This window comes from Miscanthus floridulus, chromosome 12, assembly GCF_019320115.1.
Source record: "Miscanthus floridulus cultivar M001 chromosome 12, ASM1932011v1, whole genome shotgun sequence".
Classification (NCBI taxonomy): Eukaryota; Viridiplantae; Streptophyta; class Magnoliopsida; order Poales; family Poaceae; genus Miscanthus; species Miscanthus floridulus.
In genome coordinates this window covers 59,660,566-59,678,311 of record NC_089591.1, presented here as the reverse complement: position 1 = coordinate 59,678,311, position 17,746 = coordinate 59,660,566, and the positions used below count along the sequence as shown (strand labels likewise).

General features: G+C 42.1%; 1 protein-coding gene across 1 annotated transcript; it reads right to left on the bottom strand.

The window, feature by feature from the left end:
• Positions 1 to 5,832: 5,832 nt before the first annotated feature.
• On the bottom strand, positions 5,833 to 16,791 carry LOC136496667 (probable sphingolipid transporter spinster homolog 2). Its single transcript, XM_066492397.1, has 16 exons — positions 16,036 to 16,791; positions 14,833 to 14,961; positions 14,461 to 14,562; positions 11,920 to 12,024; positions 11,748 to 11,823; positions 10,585 to 10,659; positions 10,151 to 10,253; positions 9,937 to 10,002; positions 9,131 to 9,206; positions 8,525 to 8,622; positions 8,356 to 8,432; positions 8,100 to 8,213; positions 7,383 to 7,502; positions 7,010 to 7,138; positions 6,647 to 6,725; positions 5,833 to 6,249 (listed from the first exon to the last, which is right to left on the bottom strand). Exons 1-16 carry the CDS (start codon positions 16,356 to 16,358, stop codon positions 6,128 to 6,130), a joined length of 1,794 nt encoding a protein of 597 aa, XP_066348494.1. The 5' UTR covers positions 16,359 to 16,791; the 3' UTR covers positions 5,833 to 6,127.
• Between the last annotated feature and the right edge of the window lie 955 nt (positions 16,792 to 17,746).

The window sequence follows — 17,746 nt, the reverse complement described above, 5'->3', positions numbered from 1 at the left end:
CTAAAGAAGTGGACAACGAAGAAAATATTGGTGAGTCATAAGAAGAGTCAATACAGATTCAGACATTCAGTTCAATATCAATATATATACAAAAAATATACTCCCTATGTTGATAAGGTGTTATCAACAATTTGGCCGAGGAAAGATAATACTACATGCCAGAATCCTTGATTTGATGTTTGCAACATTAATCATTCGGGCGTGGAAGACCATACCAAAGAATATCTAAAAGGATAAGACCGTACGCGACATATCCAGAAGGATAAGATTGTGCGCGACGGAGAGCAGCGCAAAAGGAATATACAGTCACCCTATTGTAGCCAGGACAATTACTGAAGCACGTAGCTCCGTCCATCTATCCAGGCAACAGTAAGAAGGAATAATTGAAGACTTCGCCTCGAAGGCTCCTTCAGACGATAAGCATGAAGGACACTCCCTTCGTGCTATAAAGTGAGACGTCGGGCGCATTCATTCATCATCGAAGAACCTAGCATCGATTGAAGAAGCAAGAGCCAAGCATCACCAGCCTCAGACACGCACTCTCATCCACCACCACTCCACCAACTCTCCACTCACACATATACCATGAAGACATGATCTCAGAAGGACTCTGAGTATCATCCACCGTTAGTACTAATCATCCATTACCATTGTAACACTCCACCTTTGTAATTAGAGAATAAATGAGGTCCCCGTGATCTTCCTGCGCTTGTAAGATAATCCATAAGGTTTGTGCTAAGTGCTTGGGGTTTCTCGAAAGAGAAAGCCGTATGTAAGCTTGCTCTGTGGAAATAAATTAAGCTTTTCTATTTTAATCCTTGCCTTCCTTTAAGCTCGTTCATATGGGGCAATGTCTCTATGCTAGGGACCCTAGAGGAGAAATCTCTGCGTGTGTTGTTCTCGTGTTAGCCCTGGTAGCGGCGTTTGTAGAGAACCCTGTGTGCGCAGAGAAGTATTCCCTTCGGATGGAACTACCTGGGGAGACGATAGAGCCTGAGTCCTGTGTGTGCGTGGCTATGGATAGCGAGGGAGGAGACCGGGTTAGCCTGGTTCTAAAACGAGCTAGTGATGCATACGGTGAGTACCAAGTAGGACTGTCACAAGCATAGTCGCATAATCGGCTGAGCTGTTGGTCTTGCCAGCCTACAAAAGATCCTTAGAATTATTAATCCGCATACTCATATTCACACCTAACTAATCACTCACTCATCCATAAAATAATTACGCGCGAAAGCGACATCACGCCATAATTGCAGAGGCCCCGTACCTTGAATAGTAAAGTGGTTGAGCCACTTCCGGTGAGCGCTCGAGCACTGTTCATATCCCGAATTTGAATAGTAGCCACGAATTTAAATAGTGAACGTCGAATTTGAATAGTGCTATGAATAATAACTCGAAATTTTAAAATCTAAATTTCGAATCCGTTCAAGTTCCCGATGAATCGTACCCCCATGCAATACCACTGCTACATGGGGTACGATTCACTGGGAACTCGAACGGATTCAAAATTTAGATTTTAAAATTTTGAGTTACTATTCATAGCACTATTCAATTTCAACGTTTACTGTTTAAATTCATGGCTACTATTTAAATTCGGGATATGAACAGTGCTCGAGCACCCACCAGGAGTGGCTCAACCACTTTACTATTCAAGACACGGGGCCTCTACAATTATGGCGTGATGTTGCTTTCGCGCGCAATTATTTTATGGAACAGTGAGTGATTAGTTAGGCGTGAATATGAGTATGCGGATTAATATTTCTAAGGATCTTTTGTAGGCTGGCGAGACCAACAGTCCAGCCGGTTGTGTGACTATGCTTGTGACAGTCCTACTCGGCACTCACCGTATGTATCACTAGCTCGCTTCGGAACCAGGCTAACCCGGTCTCCTCCCTCGCTATCCATAGCCACGCACACACAGGACTCAGGCTCTATCGTCTCCCTAGGCAGCTCCACCCGAATGGGAACACTTCTCTGCGTACACAGGGTTCTCTACAAATACCGCTACCAGGGCTAACATGAGAACAACACACGCAGAGGTTTCTCCTCTAGGGTCCCTAGCATAGAGACATCGCCCCATATGAACGAGCTTAAAGGAATGCAGGGATTAAAACAGGAAAGCTTAATTCATTTCCACAGAGCCAGCTTACATACGACTTTCTCTTTCGGGAAACCCCAAGCACTTAGCACAAACCTTAGGGATTATCTTACAAGCGCAGGAAGATCACGGGGACCTCCTTTATTCTCTAATTTACAAAGGTGGAGTGATATAGTGGTAATGGATGATTACTACTAATGATGGATGATTCTCAGAGTCCTTCTGAGATCATGTCTTCATGGTGTATGTGTGAGTGGAGAGTTGGTGTAGTGGGTGGTGGATGAGAGTGTGTGTCTGAGGCTGGTGATGCTTGGCTCTTGCTTCTTCGATCGATGCCTTCACGAATGCACCCGGCGTCTCCTTTTATAGCACGAAGGGAGTGTCCTTCATGCTTATCGTCTGAAGGAGCCTTCGAGGCGAAATCTTGAATTGTTCATTCTTATTGTTGCCTGGACAGCTGAACGGAGCTGCGTGTTTCAATAATTGTCCTGGCTACAGTAGGGTGACTATATATTCCTTTTATGGTGTCCTCTGTCGCGCACGGTCTTATCTTTTGGATATATATATATACAAAAGGGCAACGCAGGGACAGACATGCAGCAGTACTGTAGCGGCAGTGCAGCGCTGTGCACTGTACACGCGGGGGGCAGGGCACATGGGGCACTGGGTCCGCTCTGGTGGCTCTCACTTTGCTGTACTACGACTACGATACAACCCCGCAGGCCTTTCCCAATTGGCATTTGGGAACCAGCCTCTAGCCGCGTAGGCGTAGCAGCACACGATCTCATCGCTTCATTCATCGTACTAGACTACTACTGCTACTAGTGTGTCATCAACCATGTCATTAGAGGCGAGAAATTAGTAAACAAGGGGACCTAGAGACCAACTTTTCAGGTCTCAATTTAAACCTGAAGCTGCTTTTCTTGTATATATGCCCAGCCCTACCTTATGGGGAGAGAATATGCACCAACATCAAAGATTCGCGTCCGATGGTTGAAGATGGCGACCAAGCTAGCTAAGCAGAGGTCATTCTCGCTCAAAAAAGGCACCGTCACAGGTCATTTTCAAACAATAAAGTGCCAGGATACGCGTGCAGCGAGGGGCGAGATGCTGCCGGCGATAATCCAAGAAGGGATAGAGCCCGGAGCGCCCCCGGGCTGATGAATCAGAATGAGAACTCGGTGAGCCCGTCGTAGTAGTTGCAGATGCAGCGCTCGCTGCAGACTTGTCACGCCCTGCACTGCACAGCTACGGCACTGGGTTGAACACCGCTTGCGTTTGTGTAGGGTGCACGCCACATTCCGGTCAGTCAGGGAATTGACTCCGCGTTTTTATTCCGGTGACCTGCCAGATGTACTAGCTGGATTGAGAAATGATTGAGGCCATTGCTGGGTGTCCAGTTCTGCGAGGCATCAGTAATTTGTTCTTGTCTTTTATTTATTTAGACATAAATTGGTACTCCTCTATCCGTACATAAATCAATTTTTAGAGCTATCTTGAATCAACTTTTTTTTACCTTTAATCATTTTTTTTAAAAAGAAAATAAATATCTATGACATCAAATCAATATATTTTGAAGTATATTTATGGTATAACTAATTATACTAATTTGGTTTTGTGTCACAAATCTTTATGCTCTTCTCTATATATTTGATCAAACTTAAAAAAAAAATTGACTCAAGACAATTTTATGAATTAATTTATTTAGAGAAACTGACTCAAAGACGACTCTAAAAGCATCTCCACTAGATTTCTTATATTACATCTCCAATAAGTTGCTTTAAGTGAGTACCTTAAAATTAATTTAAGATATAGGAGACCACTACTGCAACAGGTTACATAAAACTTATTTCCTATATTTTTTAAGCATAGAGAGAGGTGAGATATGAGTTTGCTGCAACTCATCCATCTCCTAAAATACTTTTTTTTTTTGTAGGAGATTGAATATGATATCTGATGATAGAACTGAATAGGATACCTGATGATGCAGAGAATTGATTTGTTTTCGCTCCTGAAAGAATAAAGCCTAGTACAGTGTCACGTTTTAGTACCTTAAGTTTAATCAATTATAATAAAAAAAAATATCAATATTTATGATACTAAATAAATATCATTAGATTAATTATGAAATATATTTTTATAATAAAAAAATTTAGAATTATAAATGTGAATATCATTCACAAGAAACTTAGACAAACGTAAACTACATGACACTGAACCCATAGTTGTATTCGCTGGGGCACACAGGTAGTACTTCGTGACACTGGGCATGCTGCAGTGGTGCCCACAAGGAACGAGAGTGGTTGCAGATCCATCTATGGCATACCGTGACATCACCTAGGCTCCGGTGATTCTTCTGCTGGAGCACAGGAAGCATGAAGATAATAATGAGAAACGGGATTAGTTCCAAGGCTTCGTACGACCATTCTAGGGGGGGGGGGGGGGGGGGGGGGGGGGGGGGGGGGGTTTATAATTCTAAGTACAATTTTAGTTAAAATGTCCAAAGTTTAATATATAGTTTAAATTTAAATATTAATGCTTATGACACCAAATAAGTATAATGATGAAAATATATCTCATGATACTTATTGGATATCATAACTATTTAATATTTTTTTTAATATAGTTAGGATATTTAACTTACTACTGTAACTGTGCTAGAATTGCATTCTTTTTTGGGATTGCTATGCCCAGACGTCCGGACGCGGGTGCCAGCACCTCGTTTCCTGCGCCTATACCCAGGTGCACCCATGCGGGGCCCGCGCCACCCACCCAACCTACAACACGCGGAGACCGCTCGTGCCTAGTATGCTTTCCATGCGCATGCAAGCGAGGACATTCTGCGCTCGCCCGGCGGCGCCATAACAACTGCAACAGGCGGCTCCGGCGGGTGGTCTCATTGCAACAGGTGCAACACCAGATCTATTTTTACAACATCCAGATGAAACACTTGTAACATACATCCAAAACCGTTGAAACACTTGCAACATACGTCTAAAACACTTGCAAAACACCCGGAAACACTTGAAAGCCATTGCAAATGCATGCAACATCTAGATCTTTTTCGCAACATATAGATAAAACACTTACAACATACGTTTAAAAACACCTGAAACATGCGCTTGCAACATGCATGTTATGCAACATCCAAATATACTTCTATAACATCCGGATAAAACACTTGAAACATATGTCTAAAACAACTAAAACACTTGAAACATATATTTACAACATGTATATAGCCATTGCGACATAGGCAATATCCATATGAAACACTTGAAAACATACTTATGAAACACCTTAAAACGCTTGAAACACGACATCGTCGGCGGCCACGGCCTACTTGAAGGAGAATTGCGGTAGCCAGCAAGGGGCGCTCAGTTGCAGTGAAGTGGGAGGATTACGGTAGGCTGGACGCGGTGAAGAACGCCGCGCCGGAGTAGTAGTCGTGGGCCACATGGCGTCGGCTCGAAGAACTCGACAGCGAGTGGTGAGTGGAAGATAGAAAGTCAGGCAATGGCGATCGAGCGCGGTACAAACACACCGCTGCATTTTGGCCGCCGACAGCGCTCACAATGGAGCACGCCTCGGCAGTGCGAGCACGGCGACGATTCAAGAGTGGGCTCGAGATACGGACGCAGCGGCGATTCAAAAGGAAAGTGACGGAATTTTTCAGGCGGGTGTCGAGGCCCACCAATGGGCGTCCAAACAAATCGGACGCCCTACCCACAGTATTTTCGTTATTTTTGCCAAACGGAGGGAGTAAAATTCTAGCCAGTAAGTAATGTCATGTTACAATCCGAAAATGTTTTACATTCGAAAAAAAAAATCTAGAACTCTCTTGCTTGTTTCTGTAGCCTGTACAAAAAAAAGTTTAAAAAAAAAGCAAAGCTAACAGACCTCATATATGTACACAGGTACAGCCAACGGGCGTGCAGATTTACATTTGACATGTTGTTGGCACGAGGGAAATACTACGGACTAAAGATTACCCTTCCCAGAAATAAAAGGTTGCGACTTGTGCAGATTTTAGTCAGATGTCCGTGGCTCGTCGTTTTCATCAAGCAGTGGCCTGAGATTGGAGCTCTCGGCGACAGTAAGGCCATCCTCGCTCTCTTCATTGAAACGATCGACGCTGGGGACAAATATGCCTGCAAAGACAGGATCATCTCAACTTCAGTTGAATTATCATAAAATGCAAATCTTATACAACAGGTATATACTAGTACAGTACTGATGGCTACAAAAGCATTGTGGACGATGATGTCAAACCGACAGGGGCTTTAGGTGGGAACTTTAATTGATTCTTGGAAATTACATGGTATACTTGGTAGAATAGGAATATTCAAACCATACATTATTGATCGTAAGCATGCAATTATTTTTTGGGTGAATTGATGCTAAGTAGCAAGTGGTCATAACATCAAAATGTTCCTAAAGTGGGACAGTGCTTCGTGAAGGCTTTTCATCAGCATGGAAAAGTCTGAAAGAAAAAAAAAAGGAACCTACAATATGTGACAATGTAGCCTATTATACTATGAAACTTACCAATGAACCAGAACACAACTGCAGCGAAAAGGATGGATGTCAATATAAGAGCTGTGGCCCTCCAGTTATTGATTTTGTCCTGCATCAAGGTTCAAAAGTATCTTTCAGGTAAAAAACAAAACAAAAGCATATTAAGGAAGAACATCCATGCAAGTTTGAAGTGTGTTCCGGTGAGACCATAAAGCCTATCATATTTCGCACAGAATCTGATAACACCAAAATTTCAACAAGTAATTGTACTACACAGGCCAATCTCATATTCATGATGGACCTATATTTAATCATGTAGAAGGAAAATGGCAAGTTGCGGATAGTCAGTTTGCTAACTAGAATGCACCATCAACAATAACAACGAAGAAGTACCTGAAGAAGCCCAACAAGAGGTGAAGAAGGCACATCGCCAAATATATGGATTGAAACAGTGGATACAGCCATTGACAATGGCCGCAAATGTGGCTTCACGGTGTGAAGGCATACAAAATTTACAGGTGCCTGCAAGTCAAAAAATTAAGCATATGCAGAAGTTAACTAGGCGCATGCATTTAAATACACTGAAAAAATACTTATCTGTACAATAGCGTGAAAAGTAAATTAATGCAGAAGCCAGTTTGCAACATAAAGCAATTGTTTGCTTGTTGCACCCAATACACGTGCAGAAATTACCATTGCAGGTAAATACTGATATTAAGATCTAGGATGAAGTGTACGAAAATGTTGTACAGAACAAAGCAATTACCTGAGTTGCGAAAACTGAAAGCTCCCCAACTACAAAGGAGGGTATGAACCCATAAAGGCTCTTGAAACAAAAAGCACCAAAGCAGAATATTGCCCCTACAAATGTCGCGCCAGAAAGAAGCTGCGGAGAAAAGTCTCATGAATCCATGGAAATAAACATAAAACATTTTGGGGGTCAATGATTGAAAGCGGTACACAAAATGACATAGTTAAGCTCTATTGCCCAAAACTAATTATTCATACGCTTTTTTTTTGGGGGGGGGGGGGGGGGTCAATGATTCATATATAGTGATCAGTAGGTAGTACTCCTAGATACTAGTGTGCCCATGTTAAATATCACTGTCTGGTTTTGAAACAGGAATCTGGCCCTGCATACATAATGTTACTGTTATCACTAAGAAACCAAATAGGAACAAGAATGAAGACAAATTGGCAACCACAGACATTTGAACTGATTATTGCATGTCATAAGTCATATACAAAAATGGTAAATGCATGAACTGATTATTTCATGTCATATACAAAAATGGTAAATGCACAGACATTTGAGGTCGACAGTCTACTGAACTCATGAAAAAGCAACTTCAAAGCATAAATTAAGGCTGCGAAGAATGTCAGCTTGCAGCCTACTTCATAAGTTAAAAACAAAACAAAGATGCATTTCGAATAGACAAAACTGTCATTAATGAACATATTGTAATATATAGTATTTTATTACCTTGAAGGCATTAGGAATAGTAGACCCTATCTTGTCAAGGATGAAACCTCCTGCTAGTGTTCCAACAACTCCACACACTATAGTAATTCCACCAAACATAAGATCTGCACTCCCCTGATGTTCAAAATTCAACGTGAAAAGTTACCCAGTGAACAATGAATGTACTGAGCTGTGATGAATTATGAAATACAGCATTATTATAATGAACATATATGCTAAGACATTGCCGAATGTGAGTTAAAGGCACGGCATTTACCATATTGTAGATCTCTTGACCTGCCTTTGGGCCCCAGTAGGAATAAGCACCAATGACAAAGTTGTAGGAGATATAACCTGAAATAACGTAGGTATAAAGTAAACTCCATAACCATAAGCAGAGGTACCAAAACAATGGAATGCTTAAGACAACGAGAGGACAGTCTAACCTAAGACAACGATGACAAAAACCTTCTCTTGTAGTAGTTCTTTCATATCTTTGCTGAAGCAACCAATTTCAGTCATGAGACCATCGCAAAAACTGGACCTGGACGATCAAAATAGGAGTATTGAGCCTTTATATATCATTAAAAGGTCCAGGAAAGACCTTTATACATATAATAACAGCAGTAAACCAGCAAGTTGGTAACTCGTAATCACTTTAAATAAAAAAGGGGGGCAGACCCAGTGCCGGAGGCTCCCACATGAGTGGGGTCTGGGGAAGGGAAAAACCGAGGCAAAGCCTTCCCCCCGCAAAATCTGCGGAGAGGCTGCTTCGAACCCACGACCTGATGACTCAGTGAGACAGCTCTCACCACTGCACCAGGCCTGCCCTTCGCAGATTATAAGGCGTTTTGACTTTTCTAGATACAATTGCTTTAACTATGTATCTAGACATAATGTATATCTAAGTGCATAGCAAAGTCTATGTATCTAGAAAAGCCAAAACGTCTTATAATTTGGAATGGAGGGAGTACATTGTACAAAGGCAATACATATGAAACAACCCAATATTTCAACAATTGCAGAAAAATAAGATTTCTAGAGGTTCTTACAAGGAGAACTTTTGTGGAACCTTTCCTGAAAGATCCTCGATTCCACCAGGCAAAACATGCTTTGTCCCACTATTATCTGGAAAGAAGAAATCAAATAGACAGGCAAAAATAAGGGAGAATTACTGAATTAGCCATAACCCAAGAGGAGGCAGCTTCTACTTATCATGAACCATGTTGCATAACAAAACTAGTCCTTAGCAAACAGGCTCCAGGCGTATTGAAAACGTCACCAAGGAAACATACATATAACTTGGTTGATATTTCTTCCCTAGAAATACAGTTACCATTTTGAATTCTAAATATAAGGGAAATTAAAAATAAGACAACGTCCTTAGTAAAACAACAGTCTTATTCTTAAATTATTTAAAAAAGGGGCATACCCAGTGCAGAGAGCTCCCGCTCTTTGCGGGGTCTAGGGAAGGGTGTCAGTGGCAAGCCTTACCCTCGCCTGTGCAATGCGAGGAGACCGCGACTCGAACCCGGGACCTTCCGGTCACAGGCGGTAAGACTCTACCGCTTGCACCAGGCGGCCCGCCCTTCTATTCTTAAATTATTTATGTTATGAAAACATTTGAGATGCTTATGAATGCCAACCTAGTTCAACTCATCATAGAATTACTTCTCTGCAACTCTGAATTGTTTATTTAACAAAGATGGATGGAAGCACAAGAAGACGAGAGAATCCAAAGAAACTTCAGCAATCAGCATAAAGAACAAAGGGCTCTGATGGAGACTACTGTTTCTATTGCTCTATCATTGCATTCAACAACCGTTAGTTGTCCCAGAAGTAGGGTAAAGGCACATACTTATCTGATCTTGAACCTCAGGATTAGGCATCTGGCCATATTCTTTTCTTGTGTTGTGAGCAAATCCTGGTAAAGAAAACCACAGCCCCCAAAGAGGCACAAAAGGTGAAGAAAATCATGTATCACAGGATGATAAATACCAAGCTGTAATTTTTAGTGCATATTGGTATTGTTTGCTTATGAAATAAGAAACACGCAGAAGAGAAAGCAATACCTTTGAGGTTTAGTGGCTTTATTACAAAACCAAGAATAACAAAAGGAACCATCAATATTGACTCTCCCCAGAAAGCAGCACGCCAGTTCAGATATTTTCCAACCTGATGAGAACATATTTTTTAGCCCGTTCATGCAAATTTACAGTATAGTTTTGCAAAAATAAGCTCAATAATAAAGCATGAGTTCCATTCTTTTAATGATCGTAAAGAAAAGATAGTTTATAGTATCAGACTCCCAAAATCAGTATCCATTTCCAGTGCCAGAAACAAAGAAGCCATGGAAAGGAAAAGAAATAGAAATTTGATGGGGTATGTAGTGGGTAGAGACACCAGAGATAAGATTGCAAGGATCAGGTGCTTCATAAAATAATTCTGAAACCACTTGTTACTCAAACTAAATAACAAGAAAAACAGAGTTTATGATAAGACTTACCAGTCCACCATAAACATAGCCTAATGCTATCCCAGATGGTATACACATGTAGAACATACCAAGCCATGCTGTTTTCTGGTAACAATAAGTAGAAGTCATTGGCTGATAAAAGACATGACGAACTATAAATAACAGTAACCATTAGCAAAAAATTGTAGCATAGCTTGATGAAAGAATTGTTTCAATTAAGCTTATGCACAGCTTGGTGTTATGGTGTAAATGTCATGCCCCGTAGATGCATATATATCCTATGGCCCAAACCCAACTTTGGATAAGCCTATCCATAGGTACCAGCCCCCCTGGACATTTGTCCTTGTTTCATACAAAAAGGCAAACCTAGAATTAAACAATTTCACTATCCAGTGTGGGATTAAACTCCCTGCAGCTAGACACACAGGCAACTATTTATTTTGGACATGTGTTCTGCCTATAAAGGTGAGTTTCAAGGTGCAGTCACTTTCAGACTTTGGGAAAGAATTCGGAAGACCTGGGCGCCTGGTAAGTGCAGGTTCTGTATGTGGTTGGTGGCACACAGCAGATACTGGACCACAGATCACCTTGCCTGACGTGGTCTCCCTCATCCTGAAAGGTGCCCATTATGTGATTACACTGACGAAATGCTAAACCTGCTAATCACTTGCGTTTTTGCCCGGCAAGTGTGGCTTATCTCCTGCGGTCTGCGGAAGGTTGGTTTATAATCCTTAGTCTCCACAGCCAGATGCCACCTCCTTTGAATTGGTGGGCTTCTGTCAACGATGGAGTTGATGGCCAAGTCCGTAAAGGCTTAAATCCGATCATCATCCTAGGAGCATTGGCACTCCGGACCCACCACAACCAGTGTGTTTTCAACAATGTTTCCCCCTTTCTGACTGGTGTTGTGTCTCTAGCTTTGAGTTGAGGTTCTGGAGTTTGTCCAGGGCTTGCAGCGTGTCTTATCTCCTCACCCCCACCACTGTGGAATCTAATGATCGATCAGGGTCGTTTTTTCATGTTTTATTTTCTGATAGGAGTATGTAATCTCCCTCTTATTTGAAACTGTAAGGGCTTTGATCCCCCTCTTATTCTTCTTGATATAATGATATGCAGCTCTCCTACGTGCTAAAAATAAATTGGATATGTGTTGCAGTAAAGAAATCTAAATTGCAATAGTGCAACAACAGAACCTGAGCTACTGGCGCATTGTCATCAATGAATGGAGCGGCGAGACTTATAAATGAAGCTTCACCGACACCCACAAACCTGAGTATCAAAATTTTGAATAAATGACCCTGTGATTAGAAGACTGGCAATGAATCTTTCTTAACAGATACTTGATAGCAATGATAAAGCACTTACATGCGGCATATAGTAATTGACCAGAAATCAAATGATACCCCACAACCAGCTGTTGCGATAGTCCACACTAACAAGCCAACACCAATAAGCCTGAAAGGATTATATCTGCAGAGAAGGGAAATAACTGGTCACAAGGGAAAACTAGAAACACATTACAACATTCAGCCTCCGTTGCAATACATACTCGTTACTAGTTTACTATATTGTTTTTATTTGTACTCACTCCCTTCCAAAATGTAGTTCGTTTTGTTTTGACCAAGTTCATAGAAAAACACACCAACATCTACAACATCAAATTAGTTTCATTAAACCCACCACTATATGTGTCTTGATAATGCGTTTATTTGGTATTGTAGATTTTTTTTGTAAGCTTTGTCAAAGTTAGAGAAATTTGAGTTAGGAAAAAAAACTAAAATGACCTACATTTTGGGGCGGAAGGAGTGGTATGTATTTAAATGTTCTTATTGGTAATAACTAAAGGCTTTGTTGTTGTTGTTGTTGTTGTTGTTGTTGTTGTTGTATTGGTAATAACTGCTGCTTCAAGCAATGTGCTTGATTTTTCATAATATAACTATATCAAGCAGCTCTAGAGCTCCACTGGTAAGTGTGTTTCATCATCCAGTTTCAAGTACCATGTTGTCACTTTAGAGAACTTATTACTATTGAGGCCTCTAAAAAGAGCTAAGAATATAATTACAGCAGAGATAACACAGTATGAAACCACAAAATCAGTGTTTCTTTTTGGTCATTTACTTTTTGTTGACCGACTTCAGAGTAAATTGGCATTGTTAATTAAAACATATTCCCTCCGTCCCAAAAAGAGTGTCATTCTAGCTTTGTCCCCAGTCAAACACTAACTTAAGTTTGGCTACTTTATTGAGAAGATTATTACGTAACATTTATTTATGGCACCAAATAGATATACTATGAAAATATATTTCACGAGGAATCAAATGATACATATTTTGTATCATAAATTTCTTCGATAACTTGGTCAAACTTAAAATGGTTTGACTGAGGACAAAGTTAGAATGACATTCTTTTTGGAATGGAGGGAGCACCAAGACATCTAGGTACTTCGTTGTGGATGGGAGCTGGCCATCCACTTTTTCGTGGTGTTTGGTTCAAGGACAGATGGAAAGGGCTATCAGTTCCAACTTATAGGGGCATTCCTCACTGATGCTGAATGGAGTGATCTGTCTTTTTTTTTCCTAGATGAGGCCATCCTACATGTCTAATATTGATCCCTAGTGATAATTAGTACTCCCTCCGTTCCAAATTATAAGTCACTTTAGCTTTTTTAGATGCATAGTAAAAACTATGTATCTAGACATAACCTATATCTAGGTGCATAGCAAAAGCTATGGATCAAACGACTTATAATTTGGAACGAAGGGATATGTTGTATTACTGATTAGTATTTATTACTCATATTGATAGGTACTCCTTTCAGTCACAAACAAGTCATGTTTGAGGTTGGCTGAAGTTAATCCTTCACAAACAAGTGATGTTTGGAAAAGATGGCTTCAAAAGGCCCCAAAGCGACACTTATCTGGGACTAGAGGGAGTATTAGTGCATTGAACAGTGGACAATTGGTGTGCCTATTAGAGTAATATTTATGATAGTCACCATGTTTTATTCTTAATTAATAATTATCACAGCAAGAAAAATTAATAAGTATTTGTAAGCTTTGTAAATTGTAATGTTAACTACTCCCTCCGTCCTAATATATAAGGTGTAACTACTATTTATTCGAGTCCCATAATACAAGGTGTGCTCTCTCTAGACGCGACTAGTGTTGAGAGAATTAAATACGTTCCTTGGACTTTGAACCAGAGGTGGTTACGCCTTATATACTAGGACGGAGAGAGTATTATCTACCATCCACCTTCGTCCCTCCAACCGTACAAAAACTTGGCTTGTCCCATCCACTCTACCAAACAAAAGGCTTGGATGTCCATATATTCCTAAAAAACTTGGATGGCCATATCCAACCCAACCTTGGCCTCAAACCAAACACGGTGAATTCTGGTGTCCGGTTATGAGTTAAAAGAACTAGGCATGGACCAGATTCCTAAACATATCAACAACTGCGCATGCACATTGCAGTACATAGCTAAATGCAGAGAGCCAGAGATGTTACATTTATTTAATCTAAATTGTAATCATGAAATTTTCTGCCAGCATGTGAACCATAGAGAATGGTCGCCCTAATTGTTATCTTCAAACTTGAGGGAGATACTACGTACTGAAATGATCCATTGCCATTAAATACATCATAGATCCAAATTTCAATTCTATACACACAAACCCAACAACAAAACAAAAGAAACTGCAGATGAAAGAGAGAAAAATGATGACAGGTTTAGCTTTGAGTTTGAGTAGCTAACAAAATTTCGAGTTTTAGTACTTGTTGATTCATTTAACTATTTAAGTAGTGGCAGTGTGTTGTGCATGTAATGCTACCAAAGCTGCAGACGGAATTTAGCATTCAGGAATGTTATTATATTTAAATAGAATAATAAAGAGAGAGAGCTAACCTTTTTACAAGGGATGCAAATATCAGCGAAGACACCAAAAGTCCAACCATAAATGCTGAGGACAACGAACCATCTTCAAGATTATTGAGATCGAAGTCCCCTCTGTAGAGGCAGGCATGGTAAGACAGATACTAAGTAAATGGAAAGAGGTAGTGCTAACATATTGCATCTTAAGGCAGTAGACAGGTGGTGACTTAAGTAATATAAAAAATGACAGGATAGGAGGGGAATCGTGTCAGCAGAAGACAATTGCATAAATGATTTTCTGGTGATCCTGGCACTCATTTTATTTCATAAATAACCAATTATATTAAAGTCACTTATATCGTTTAAAATCCTAAAGTTTGAGAAAAGAAATCTTGTAGAACTTACTGAATTCCTGAGCCTGAGGTGCATGTGCCACCAGAACAATTTTTGCGGGTACCATTCACCCCATTACTTGCTATTGCTCCTCGATCAACATAGTTCAGCATATTGATAATGCAGAACATGACAAGTAATCTGCATGTATAGAATAATAATCGACTCAGTACAAATATAATTTGAAGATACATATATGCCGAAGTAAACTGTGCTAATACAATCTACATAAAGAAGAATTTGTACTAAAGACTACATAATAACAGTTGATTATGGCAGCAAGTCATGTCAACCACCTTTCCCTCAAAATTGAGATAAGATGAGCTTGAAACTTGAATACAATTCAGCAGCATCCTGAGCATATGATTTACATAATTACTAAAGAACTACATTTTCATATCAGATGCTCATATGACCGGAGGACAGGTGGACAACCAAATAACCAACTCTCCTGCTTCCATCTCGATAATATTGTGATCCAAAGCTCGCCCTGCCTCAGCAGAATATACAGGCAATAGAAGGTACAGTCTACAGTTGATCAAACCTACTCGCTGAAAAAGGTCACTTCCAATTTCAATGCACAGTAAACTAAATTTAACCTATCTTGGCTATATCTCGCTGAAAAGGGTTGCCAGCTGTTGCCTAATAAAACAAAGTGTATGGAGCCAACACTGAATTGAAAACGCATATCCATACCACGAAAGAGAGAAACGAGGAGAAACGTAGAAATTCGAAAACTCCGAGTCACGAATGGAACAACCAGAGCGACAAGCAAGTTCCGAGATAACTAATGAAACATCGTTACACACCGCACCCAATGATTTGTTCCTCCAATTTTTCCAACTACTATAAACTGCTATCTCCGCTGGCCTGCTCAGATCCCACCGCAACTTGGACATCGCCAAAAGTTCAAAAGTTAGAAACATAATCCCGAGCAGCTCCCAAACAACCCAACAGCTCGCATGAGAGCCAACACGTCGAATTGGAGCTCCGGAGATCCCAAGTTTCTCAGAGCAAGCAAACTAAATCCCAGTACGAGCTCCAGAGAAGCAAAATTTCTCAGAACAAGCAAGCAACCAAATCGTCCAAACCCGAGGTCAACACCGCCGCCAAAGCTCCTCAAACCAGATGCAACGAAAACAGATCAAGCCTACCACAGCCGAGTCTACGACGATGGTACTCAGTCGAGCTCTGCTACGGGTTGGGTTGGATTACCTCTTAGGTGTGAACCAGGAAGGCTTGTCCCCGGCTCCGCCACCGTCCCGGTCGCTGGTGCTCGCGTCCAGGCCCGTCTCGACGTCCCGCACTACGGTGACCGCCATGGCCTGCACACCTGCTGCTGCGGCGGCGGCGGTCGCCTCCTGCTTAGGCTCCTCCGGCTCCTGCTTGGCCTCCGCCGCCGGAGTCGCCGCAACGGGAGGAGGGAGGGAATCGGAGGCGGAGTCGACGGGGGACCCCGCGACTAGCACCACGACCCTGGCGTCGGCGTCGGCGTCGTCGCTCGCGTCCTGGACTGCGGCGACGGGTGATCCGCCCATAAAATGGATTTTGACTTGGGGGTATCGGTTACCGCACGGGATTCGTCTCGTGCACGGTCAGGATCCCAGCGAAATATCTCATGGGTCCAAACGGAACGGATAATGCGTCGCGCGGGCGGGTTTGCTTTGTTTTTGGTTTGATTCGTTTTTATAGCGGATCAGCGGAGGGGGGAGCCGAGCTGAATATTCGGTGCATATTGATATGGGGAGGGAAGAGGCCGCTGCTGTGGTTCCGGCCGGGAGGGGAAGGCGACGGGCGCGGGGAAGGGGACGAAGGCTGGCTACGGGAGCACGAGTGCTGGGTGTTGGGCTGCCGGCTGGTAGGAGATTCCTTGCTCTCTCCCGAGCTTGGCTTGCCCTCCGGCCTCCGGCGGCGTGGTGATGGCAACGAGGGAGACAGGCGCTAGTGGACGTGCGGGGCACGCGGCGCGTGGACCAGGTTCATGGACCGCCCGCTTATCTGGCCTCCGGTAGCTACTACTTGGACGCTTTTTAATGCGCGATTGGTAGCTGAAGTTGTTGCAAACAACGGCTGATCTTGATTCTATGAGAATGCACGTTCTATTTTATTTTCAAAAAACATATAATGATAGTAGCTATGCGTATACTAGTAAAATAAATCCTGCTCCAAGATGGGATCCTTTGGAACTTAAGAATTTCATTATTGAGTTTAAAAAATATATATTTTATAAGAAAGCTAGGAAATATGAAAAATTCCCGATTTTTAAAGACCATAGATCTCATTCTATATGTAGGAGTAAATGTGACAGGCTGTGTGACACCGTTGCATCGCGATCGAGTGGTAGCAGTGTTCCGCACCTGGTGCAATGATTGTGAATTGGACTGTCATCTTCTGTGTTTACTGGCTTTTACTGCCCGCCTTGAGCTTGTGTTTTGGAAGCATTTAGCGCGGCGTGTGGGCCAGGCCGCCTGGTTCACAAGAGGTGCAGGAGGGGACACGCTGCTTGCGGCAACATTTTGCTTTTTCTTTCTTTTCCGGAGAGAGAGAGAGAGAGAGGAGAGAGAGACACTGCGACCTTGGACCAACGACAGGGGAGATTAGCTGTTCGGCGAGGTTGTTTAGCTCCAACTCCAACCTGAGGCCATGCCCATGCCCTTGGCCCCCTATCCTACAATTATTCCCAATCATCCCTCAAGGAATCAATCGGGATCTTCCTCATCTCTCGTGCTGTCAACAGTAACAGCCGTCCTTTTCTCCTTGTCTTCCAAATTCCAATAATTCGAGCGATTGCTCCGCCAACCCACCGAGGTTCTCAAGGTATGTGTCCACAACAGCCACAGTAACAGTACCCACCATCGACACACGAAGACCATGGCCGCTGCCGCCCACTCGCACGAAAAGGGTATTTCGAAATGAGCCGCACAGA

Coding starts and splice junctions, on each gene's coding strand:
- LOC136496667 (XM_066492397.1), bottom strand. CDS start 16,358: ATGGGCGGATCACCCGTCGCCGCAGTCCAGGACGCGAGCGACGACGCC. Junction 14,962..16,035: donor TCCTGGTTCACACCTAAGAG/GTAATCCAACCC, acceptor CTATACATGCAG/ATTACTTGTCATGTTCTGCA. Junction 8,433..8,524: donor TTTTGTCATCGTTGTCTTAG/GTTAGACTGTCC, acceptor ACGTTATTTCAG/GTTATATCTCCTACAACTTT.